This window comes from Mizuhopecten yessoensis, unplaced genomic scaffold, assembly GCF_002113885.1.
Source record: "Mizuhopecten yessoensis strain PY_sf001 unplaced genomic scaffold, ASM211388v2 scaffold2389, whole genome shotgun sequence".
NCBI lineage: Eukaryota > Metazoa > Mollusca > Bivalvia > Pectinida > Pectinidae > Mizuhopecten > Mizuhopecten yessoensis.
In genome coordinates, this window is record NW_018404522.1 from 48,987 (window position 1) to 61,229 (window position 12,243).

The window sequence follows — 12,243 nt, forward strand, 5'->3', positions numbered from 1 at the left end:
AGGCTTTGAACCCGTGTGTACAGTTCCTAAGTAGTATAATCTATGGTTTTACGACCTTTGAACCGATGTGCACGGTAACTAGGTAATAGTATATATTGTACAACTACCTTTGACCCAGTGCAGACTGTAACGAAGCATGTCCATCTATCGTGTGATGACCTTTGAACCAATTTATACTCCAACTAGTAGTGTGTTCCCTTTCTGACGACCTTTCACTCAATCTGTATTGTTACGAACTAATACCGTACGGTTTGTTAGGACCTTTGACCCCGTTTGTACCGTTACATATGTATTACATTATGAAATCAAAATTTCTGTTGTTTAGGAATGAGATCCATTCAGGTACTTAAAAGTGTGCTTTTAAAATGCTTGATTTTTATTTAAAGTACAGTGCAATTACGGCACGTAGTTCATATGATAGATCTCTCTGATTCACATATGTCGATACGTTGTGTTATAACGTAACACAGAATCACAAATCATGAAGGAAAAAGCGTGCCTTGCTTTGGCCCCCAAACTCACGATCTGTAAATTAGAGACCGCCCAGTTTTAAATGTCAGCCAATATGCACTCAGTACCATGTGATGCTAATCGAATGGTGTCAGAGGTTTTTAATGTAGGAAATAAGTAAAGGAACTTGAATAAACATGGCTTTAAATCCGTTGTCTTGTTTTACAGACAGCGAAATGGATGACGAGGAAGACATCGCCATTAAGTTGTTTCCTGGATTCCCCGGAAGAAGTTCTAGTGTTCTCGAAAACGAGGCTATAATCGACGAATACTACAACCCACAAATGTTCTTGACTACACCATGTTTCAAAGACGACATGTTTAATGATTACAGCGAGAGTAAAGAGGAAAGGCAACGATACAACCAACCAACTGACAAGGTGCACCATGTGGACCGGATAGACAGTTATTACTGGGGAAGTGTAAGCGATGCAGAGGTGGTTACTTCCGGTATTTCACCACAGGAAGTGAGCACAGTTTGGTCTCCATTCGGTCTTGAACCAGAATTTCAAGACCCGGATTGTGATGGGTTTTCTGATTATTTTGAATTTGAAAACCCTCAAACGCAAAACAAAGTTTTAAACAATGACAATATTGATATTATTCTAGAGCTACAGAAATTCGAAAATAGTTTTGGATTTTCTGTGCGCGGTGGCTTTGACGAGGAGTTTATGCCTACGGTAGACGACATTTTCAGAGGTAAGTTTTATCTTATAATTAATTATGATGTAGGACGTTAGTCTGCCTACAAGGTGTATAGTTACGGATACAAGATGCAACACCGCAACTCCCAAATAACATCCTGTCGAAAGCAGATTATTAACTCGAAGATAACGAACAGATATTAAAAGTTAAATATACCTGTACAGACAAAAGTAAACTTATTTCTTGATTATAACAAATAAACAGCCCAATATAAATCTCAATATCATTTCAACCTTGTTATAAGGAACATATGTGTTCAAGCATCCGATGTACATGTCATCTTACGATGTGTACAATAGACAAGTTCATACGAGCTATAAATGGACCAGTCCACAGATACTAAGTCACACAAGCCGTACAATGTACCATTTCATTCATATAAGTCTATTATCAATCGAAAAAGTAAAACAGCACTTGTTCTTGTAAACAACGGATTAGTACCAACACAGAGAGTTACAGGGAACGGATGTCGGATTACCGAAGTATTACTCAGGCTCCATCCAATTACACGACCAATATATGGAAACCGAGATGAGATGGGTGACATCCGTGGGCAAGGTCTTATGCATCACAACAGACAAGACTCGGAGAACTCACGAAATATGGTTAAAATCTTGTTACGTCCAATTAGTGCGAAGGATTTTTTATGCTTGTTACGTCTGCAGCAATCCATCACTGGCCGTTCATTGGCTCATTTCATCGTAACCGGGCAGACGGACGCGTTGTAGATGACTTTGGTCTTTTTCTGAAAAACAAAATGTAATCAAAACATTTTAACTTTGTTTCATTGAAGCTATCCCTTAATCTTGTTTTCAGATATAATTACGTCATTTCCGTAGTCCTTTTACTGATCCGTGATCGTGCACGCCTGGATATTACGTAAAGATTTTGTCTAAATACCGCAATACCTTGTTGCTTGTGCTGATATTTAGCTTGGTCAGCTTGATGTATTAACACCACTCTGGGACGTCTGGTTCTAGTGACGACCCTGAAGGAATAGGTTTTTATATAGAATAAATACGTGTATATGTAACCAATGTCCTAAATGGTAGTGTCGACTTTCTTTTGTTATAAACGAGTTACGTTGTTACATGCATATACATATATAGCTTATGAAAATCTCTTTCCATATATTTAATACCACTAATATATCAATGATAAATGTAAAAGGGGATAACTCAATCATATATGAGCTTTGCATTTTAAAACATTGCTCGAGTGTCTCCCAGAAAAATCCTTTCCGCCTACTAGAAATCTCTTCTTCCGTGTGCATTCCTCCCCCGCCAACTTCTAAAAATTCCCAATATATCTCTTCTACTTACCTCTAGAAAATATATCTATTTATAGATCTCCTCCGTCAACCACTAGAGAATCCCCATATATCTATTCCGCTAACCACTAGAGAATACCCATATATCTATTACGATAACCACTAGAGATCCCCATATATCTATTACGATAACCACTAGAGAATCCCCATATATCTATTACGATAACCACTAGAGAATCATCAATATACTACTTAATAAATGTATCACCTACCAGTAGCATGATGAATTCATTATCATAGGTTGTCAGTGTGAGAAGAAGTTGAGAACGACTTGAGAATAATAAAATCTTTTACCTGTAACTGAGCGAGATCGGGTTATTTCGGTCGAGGGTTAAGATTCTGTAACAAAATCCCAACCGAGGCGTAAGCCGAGGTTGGGATGTTACAGAATCTTAGCACGGGACTGAGATAACCCGATCTCGCTCAGTTACAGATAAAAAAAAAAATTCTCGTACCTTTAAGCTCGAAAAGAACTATTCAATTTTGCTAAAAGCTGCAAGTTTTGGGCCTCAAATGATAATGACCTTTTCACTTCTAAAGCTTCATTTGAATGCTTCCGCGTAAAAAATGTAGACCGTCCTTACATAGATTACAACGTATTTCACAGTGTAGATTATATTTTATCTACAACATCATATATCTAACAACATCAAAACTATACATATAACGACAAAACAGAACATGTATAATGCAAATTGTCAATTTCAAGCAGTTAACGCGCGGATGAATACATCGCAGTGTAAAATTTCCGACTCCACCAAACAACTAGAAAATCACCATATATCTCCTCCACCAAACAACTAGAAAATCACCATATATCTCCTCCACCAAACAACTACTACAGAATAACCAAATATCTCCTCCACCAAACAACTACTACAGAATAACCAAATATCTCCTCCTCCAACAACTACTACAGAATAACCAAATATCTCCTCCCCCAACAACTACTACAGAATAACCAAATATCTCCTACACCAACAACTACTACAGAATAACCAAATATCTCCCCCCCCAACAACTACTACAGAATAACCAAATATCTCCTCCACCAAACAACTACTACAGAATAACCAAATATCTCCTCCACCAGCAACTACTACAGAATAACCAAATATCTCCTCCACCAGCAACTACTACAGAATAACCAAATATCTCCTCCACCAGCAACTACTACAGAATAACCAAATATCTCCTCCACCAGCAACTACTACAGAATAACCAAATATCTCCTCCACCAACAGCTACTACAGAATAACCAAATATCTCCTCCACCAGCAACTACTACAGAATAACCAAATATCTCCTCCACCAAACAACTACTACAGAATAACCAAATATCTCCTCCACCAGCAACTACTACAGAATAACCAAATATCTCCTCCACCAGCAACTACTACAGAATAACCAAATATCTCCTCCACCAACAGCTACTACAGAATAACCAAATATCTCCTCCACCAGCAACTACTACAGAATAACCAAATATCTCCTCCACCAAACAACTACTACAGAATAACCAAATATCTCCTCCACCAACAACTACTACAGAATAACCAAATATCTCATCCACCAATCACTAGAGATTTCCCATATTGCTCTCTACTAACCACTAAGGAATCCCGATATAGCTCATATATCACCCACTAGAAAATCACCATATATATGTTCCATCACCCACAAGAAATTTTCATTAATCTGTTCCATCACCCATTAGAAATTTCCATAAATCTGTTCCATCAACCGCTAGAAAATCTCCATATATTTGTTCCACGAACCACTAGAGAATCCCTATATTGCTCCTCCACGAACCACTAGAGAATCCCCATGTTGCTCCTATATCAACCACTAGAAATTTCCATATATCTGTTCCATCAACCACTTGAAATTTCCATAAATTTGTTCCATCAACCACTAGATAATCCCCATATATTTGTTCCTATTGCTCCTCCACAAACCACTAGAGATTTCCTATATTGCTCCTATATCAACCAATATATCTGTTCCGCCGACAACCAGAGAATCCCCACAGGGCTCCTCCACCAACCACCAGAGGGACCGTCCATTTCATTGCTTATTGCTTGGCTACTCCATAAAGAATCTCAAATAAGTGTCCTAATTTACAATATTCACGTTGACACATCAGAAAACTTGTCCACAGCTTGCCTATGCCCCATTAAATAACCCTGCCCGTGTGTGCTCCCCCTGTACCTCACTCCCTCCCCCTTCCCATCGTCCGCTAGAGATCCCCGCTCGAGTGGTTCTAAATGATGTGTATATTACCGACGGCAGAGGTGGAAAGGCTAATGTTGACTTCCTGATCAATACTGGATATAGCGGTTTACTGTACGATAAATGTACTTTTTCGTATCGGAGCACATCACGAATTGATAAATATTGGTAGATATTTGGCAGAGGAGAATTCCGCAACCTTGAAGGTCCGTTCCTGTCTCAAAAACATCGTACCATAATATTGATGTGTGCATAGGTGGTGGGCACGTCTATCAAAAAAAAAATGAATATATAAAACTAGAAAGGTGAAGAACTCAGCCCCTACCAGCGGCTGGCAAAATTGAGGTAATTTTGTTTGAAGTGTCACAGAAATTTTATCCGCTAAAATCCTTCCCACAGCGTAGTCTCGATCGAAAGTAGGGACATCAATCTTTAAATAACACCCATTATATATCTTCAAAACAGTGTAGTTATTTCGTAAGCAGTTTCGAAGCTTGCAAAAATCACCGATTTGTGTTACCTCGGACACGATCCGGAACATTTTTTCGAAACAAATTCTTCATTCGGTACACAGAATAGCGGACGACGTAACATTAATAAACCATGGTATACTCAAAGATAAGGTCAAAACAAACTTGCTTACTTGTTTTACGCACCACTAAATTTCTCCTCTCGTGTCCCTCAAGTATTTTCTCCGCAAGATTTCACATCAGCCCTCCTTCGTCCACCATCTTGGAGAATTTTATAATATGCAAGCTGATTGGTCGAGCTATTTTCGTCTATTTTTAACCGGCCGTTAGACCAATCAGCTTGCGTGTTACATATTATAAAATTCTCCAAGATGGTGGACGAAGGAGGGCTGAATGTGAAATCTTGCGGAGAAAATACTTGAGGGACACGAGAGGAGAAATTTAGTGGTGCGTAAAACAAGTAAGCAAGTTTGTTTTGACCTTATCTTTGAGTATACCATGGTTTATTAATGTTACGTCGTCCGCTATTCTGTGTACCGAATGAAGAATTTGTTTCGAAAAAATGTTCCGGATCGTGTCCGAGGTAACACAAATCGGTGATTTTTGCAAGCTTCGAAACTGCTTACGAAATAACTACACTGTTTTGAAGATATATAATGGGTGTTATTTAAAGATTGATGTCCCTACTTTCGATCGAGACTACGCTGTGGGAAGGATTTTAGCGGATAAAATTTCTGTGACACTTCAAACAAAATTACCTCAATTTTGCCAGCCGCTGGTAGGGGCTGAGTTCTTCACCTTTCTAGTTTTATATATTCATATTTTTTTTTGATAGACGTGCCCACCACCTATGATGTGTGTAAAGAAAAAATACCATTAGCATTCAACAAGCAGGGTACAAGATATCGGTAATATCAGACTAAAATTCTTATTAATTAGCCTGCATGTGTTATTTTTATTTAAATTTAAGCCCATGAGAGGATTGCTTAACCATTTGCACATATGCTGTTGTGTAGGAAGTTTAATTGGGTATTATAGGCGTTTAGATCAAGTATGTTTAACGATGATATATATAACAAAGCATCGACATTGCAGAATACTGTACATGAAATATGTATTTTGGAAAGTACTCGAGTCACAACACTTCCCCTCACAACTACCGTTAGCTTGTAGCTTGTGGTTCTGATATAGTAGGACACGTGATTTCGTATAGGGAGTGCTTTCGTGGAGCCATAAAATCGCTCAAACAAGAAACAGCCGTTAAAGTCCTACCAAGTTACAACTGCAACAAATACATATGTCGTCTGCAGCATGGACGCCAGTTATTTTTAAAATTACGTTATGAATAGTACTTAAAATATAACCCTGTGCTTTGTTTAGAATAAAAATAGTCATTCATCATTTACAAAAATAATCTTGTCGAAATAATCTCAAATATAATGAACAACAGCGTTTTTGACTCGATGCTTTAAGTTTACCGTTCACTGCCATTATTATGGGTGACTTGAAGATTCAAATACTTATCATTTCCTGAGAAAAAAACAACCTTTCCTCGAGTTTGGAAATCTGCAAGGCTGTTTAGATATGTCGAATTTGTTCTGCATAAACTTTTTTACGAAAAATAAGAAGTTTGTGGGTATATGAAATCAAGTTACCCACTAAAACAAAACCATGTCAATGGAACCTCACCTGCATATTAAAATCCTGCCCATGAGACGTCACATTACCAGAAATACATGTTAACATAATTCGTTCAAAACGTATGTAAATATGTGTAAAAAGGTAACGAAGTCACGTACAGTTGTACCCACACTCAATGGGTCGGGAGCCAGGCAGGAGTCTGAAAGGAAAATAGTCTGGACATTTTAATTATCTAAAAAGTTATGTTAATTTATGCATTCATTGCAAACAAAAATAATCAAACACAACCATCACCTCATGCGAACTTGACGCTTTACCCGGACGTCCAACTTCACCTTATTGTTTGATAATGATTCCCGTATGCTTTCCTTGGCCGTGTTTACAAAGAAGCGAACCCTTATTCACAACTACGGCCGAAAACGGATAATATTGCTAAACTGAATTGACTGCTGTAGATATTCAACTTTCATTCAGGCTTCGCTTGGAAAACAATTGGGAACCGTCGGCAATTTCCGTAAACGAGAAAATACAGAGAGTGCCGACGGTTCCCGATTGCCTCAAAGATCAAGTCAAGCAATGTCGTCGAATTCGGGATGATATTGATACATTAAGTACATTGTAATACACAAGCCGGTAATATCAACGGTTTGGATATCATTTATTACATATACGCAATTTGAGTGAAACTTAAAGAAAGTATTGATTTTTCATAGCCACAGGAACGTTTGTCCAGAGGCGTTCTCAAACCTTTATCTACATCTATAAATTATATCCGTATCTATTCCATCAATTTGTACTTAAGGCGTTATATAAGTACACACATAATCGGAAATCTCGGAGCTTTCTAAACATCCTATCTGGTGACGACAATGTCAGCGGTGACGTATACGTTTTCATTTTAAACTCGTGTTTATTATCCCGTCAGTTGCAGATTACAAAGAAAAATCATTTCGACAAACAATCGCGCACTCGATTTAATCACAGTGTTTCGGGGAGTGACGACGTGAAACCACGTACTGGAGTTATTCAACCTCTAACACCGATGCGGTACAAAGCGTTTACTTCCGGGATTCTGGTTAACCTAGCATGCTCGAATTTCTCATATTCTGTCATTTCACAGTCCTTTTGCCCGAAGCAATGTGAAGATTTTAAGTGTGCACATACGAACACTTTTTGAAGGTGGATATGTTTGGTTCGCTTACGACTGAACTCCCTACAATCTCCAACCACCGTCATCCTTCATCACGGCCAGTCTTACCCAAACTGACGACCTCTCCGATTCACATCCCTCCTACAGAGCCGAGGAAGGGATAAGCGGTATCCCACTACATGTTTTCGTAAGATCGAGGCATCTATTGAGAACCCCACCCTAGCAGAATCGGGTTTTATCCTGGTGGTCTGCTGCTTATAAGACATCGAAGAATACAAAAATTGACTGCTGCTCCTCCTCAAACACATTCCCTACCAAGGAATGAAACATATTACACAACATTACACCCGCTTAACCTTGCCACACACACTAACAACCCACCCTGATAGTTCCCACCTCACCGAACTGACAACCCACCCTGACAGTTCCCGCCTCACATACATTTAACTAACAACCCACACTGATAGTCCACACTTCACATAACTAACAACCCACCATGATAGTTCTCGCCTCACATAACTAACAACCCACACTAATAGTCCACACCTCACAGAGTTTCCACCTCACAGAACTGACAACCCACCCTGACTATTCCCGCCTCACATAGCAAACAACCCACACTAATAGTCCACACCTCACAGAACTGACAACCCACACTAATAGTCCACACCTCACAGAGTTCCCACCTCACAGAACTGACAACCCACCCTGACTATTCCCGCCTCACATAGCAAACAAGCCACACCTCACAGAGTTCCCACCTCACAGAACTGACAACCCACACTAATAGTCCACACCTCACAGAACTGACAACCCACCATGATAGTTCCCGCCTCACATAGCAAACAACCCACACTAATAGTCCACACCTCACAGAGTTCCCACCTCACAGAACTATAATCCATCACATAACTCCTAACCCTCACACCGGGGACCACTAGACACGATGCATTTGTGTCAGAGGAGCAGTTACCATAGAAACCTCGGTGCCACTCAGTCCAGACTGAAGACGTACGGCGTTTTGAGTTTTAATTGATTTCAGTGGTGTAATGTAATATACGTCTTATGACGCTAGCTAAACATTTTGTAAAGCTGCTATACCTCAGCAACTCAATCGGCACAACCCTAAGCTCTTAGTTTGAAATCCTTATAATGTGACTTATCTAAGGATTCACTTAAATATCGCCATTAAAGTTGTTTATAAATTGACATTGTTATTTTTTTCTGCTGAGCCTGTCATTGATATCATGGGGACGAGAAAGGAAGCGCGTGTCTGCCAGAGATATCCAGGGGACGAGAAAGGAAGCGCGTGTCTGCCAGAGTTATTAGAAGACAGTAAAGGAAGCGCGTGCCTGCATGCCAGTGATATCAACGGGACGAAATAGGAAGCGTGTGCCTGCTAGTGATATCCAGGGACGAAATAGGAAGCGTGTGCCTGCCAGTGATATCCAGGGGACGAGATAGGAAGCGCTTGCCTGTCAGTGATATCCAGGGGAAGAAATAGGAAGCGCGTGCTTGCCAGTGATATTCAGTGGACGAGAAAGGAAGCGCGTGCCTGTCAGTGATATTCAGGAGACGAGATAGGAAGCGCGTGCCTGCATGTCAGTGATATCCAGGGGACGAAAAAGGTAACAGGTGTTTGCCATTGATATTCAGAGGACGAGATAAGAAGCGTGTGCCTGCCGTTGATATCCAGGGACGAGATAGGGTGCGCGTGCCTGCATACCAGTGATATCCAGGGAACGAAATAGGAAGCGTGTGCCTGCCAGTGATATCCAGGGGAAGAAATATGAAGCGTGTGCCTGCCAGTGATATCCGGGGAACGAGTAAGGTAACACGTGTATGCCATTGATGTTCAGAGGACGAGATAAGAAGCGCGTGCCTGCCGGTGATATCCAGGGACGAGATAGGATGCGCGTGTCTGTATGTCAGTGATATCGAGGGGACGAAGTAGGAAGCGTGTGCCTGCTAGTGATATCCAGGGACGAAATAGGAAGCGTGTGCCTGCCAGTGATATCCAGAGGACGAGATAGGAAGCGCATGCCTGTCAGTGATATCCAGGGGACGGTGCCTGCCAGTGATATCCAGGGGAAGAGATAGGAAGCGCGTGCCTGCCAGTGATATTCAGGGGACGAGAAAGGTAACACGTGTGTATCATTGATTTACAGGGGACGAGATAGGAAGCGCGTGTCTGCCAGTGATATTCAGGGGACGAGATAAGAAGCGCGTGCCTGCCAGTGATATCCAGGGGACGAGATAGGCAACGCGTGCCCGCCAGCGACATCCGGGGGAAGAGATAGGAAGCGCGTGCCTGCCAGTAATATTCCGTGGACGAGAATGGAAGTGCGTGCCTGCGAGTGATATCCAGGGGACGAGATAGGAAGCGCGTGCCTATCAGTGATATCCAGGGGACGAGATAGGAAGAGCGTGCCTGCATGTCAGTGATATCCAGGGGACAAAATAGGAAGCGTGTGCCTGCCAGTGATATCCAGGGGACGAGATAGGCAACGCGTGCCCACCAGCGATATCCGGGAACGAGAAGGTAACACGTGTATTCGGTTGATATCCAGGGGACGAGAAAGGTAACGCGTGCCTGCCAGTGATATCCAGGTGACGAGAAAGGAAGCGCGTGTCTGCCAGTGATATCAAGGTAACGAGAAAGGAAGCGCCTGCCTGCCAGTGATGTCAAGGGGACGAGAAAGGATGCGCGTGCCTGTCAGTGATATCTAGGGGACGAGAATGGAAGCGTGTGTCTTCCAGTGATATCCAGGGGACGAGAAAGGAAGCGCGTGTCTGCCAGTGATATCAAGGGAACGAGAAAGGAAGCGCCTGCCTGCCAGTGATGTCAAGGGGACGAGAAAGGATGCGCGTGCCTGTCAGTGATATCTAGGGGACGAGAATGGAAGCACGAAATAGGAAGCGTGTGCCTGCCAGTGATATCCAGGGGACGAGATAGGAAGCGCGTGCCTGTCAGTGATATTTAGGGGACGAGAAAGGAAGTGCCTGCCAGTGATATCCAGGGGACGAGAAAGGTAACACGTGTATACCTTTGATTTACAGGGGACGAGATAGGAGACGCGTGCCTGCCAGTTATATCCAGGGGACGAGATAGGCAACGCGTGTTCGCCAGCGATATCCGAGGAACGAGTAAGGTAACACGTGTATGCCATTGATATCCAAGGAACGAGAAAGGTAACGGGTGCCTGCCAGTGATATCCAGGTGACGAGAAAGGAAGCGCGTGTCTGCCAGTGATATCCAAGTAACGAGAAAGGATGCGCGTGCCTGTCAGTGATATCCAGGGGACGAGAAAGATAGCGCGTGTCTGCCAGTGGTATCCAAGGGAAGATATAGGAAGCACGTGCCTGCCAGCGATATCCATGGGACGATATAGGAAGCGCATACCTTCCAGTGATATCCAGGGGACGAGATAGGAAGCGCGTGCCTGCCAGTGATATCCAGGGGACGAGAAAGGTAACACTTGTATACCTTTGATTTACAGGGGACGAGATAGGAAGCGCGTGTCTGCCAGTGATATCCAGGGGACGAGATAGGAATCGCGTGCCTGCCAATGATATCCAGGGGGCGAGAAAGGTAACTCGTGTCTGCCAGTGATATCCAAGGGGACGAGATAGGAATCGCGTGCCTGCCAGTGATATCCAGGGGGCGAGAAAGGTAACTCGTGTATGCCATTGATAGCCAGGGGACGAGATAGGAATGAACGATTGATCTTCTTGGCGTCTCTGTCACATTTGACAGACAGCTTTTTCGGCTAAAATCACCATCTCTTTTATATGTGAAAGTAGAATTCTCCGTGCGAAAAACCCTATCAGGAATCGTTACAGCTCTGGAATCGGCACTACAAATTGACCATTTAGCCAGAAGACCCAATATTATACGCTTACAGGATTTAATCCCTATTGAGTAGTGAATATTGATATTTTTTCTATGTACATCTTGTACAACGTTTTGTGTATTAACGGACTCTCCAAATATCAGGGATCAGACTGGCGGAAGTCTTTGGCGGTAGGCGTGTAATGGACGGTCAATGAAAAGAAGAAATGTGTTCTCTGTAAAAACATGGTAATGTTATCACCCACTAAAGTAGAGATGTGCGAATAAAACATTTCAGGAAAACGAGAAACTCAACAAGAAGTGGTACATGGATGAGGGCATTGAAAATCATCGTATGTTTGAACTGACAGAT

The 12,243-nt window shown here is 42.0% G+C and overlaps 1 protein-coding gene across 1 annotated transcript; it reads left to right on the plus strand.

The window, feature by feature from the left end:
- The first annotated feature begins 220 nt into the window (after positions 1-220).
- LOC110445863 lies at positions 221-1,943 on the plus strand. Its single transcript, XM_021490691.1, has 2 exons — positions 221-1,209; positions 1,654-1,943. Exons 1-2 carry the CDS (start codon positions 648-650, stop codon positions 1,941-1,943), a joined length of 852 nt encoding a protein of 283 aa, XP_021346366.1. The 5' UTR covers positions 221-647.
- Positions 1,944-12,243: the final 10,300 nt, after the last annotated feature.

Excerpts from the sequence above, each read along its gene's own strand:
- LOC110445863 (XM_021490691.1), top strand. The coding sequence starts at position 648 with ATGGCTTTAAATCCGTTGTCTTGTTTTACAGACAGCGAAATGGATGAC. Across the intron at positions 1,210-1,653 it reads GGTAGACGACATTTTCAGAG|TACCAACACAGAGAGTTACA; the intron begins GTAAGTTTTATC and ends ACAACGGATTAG.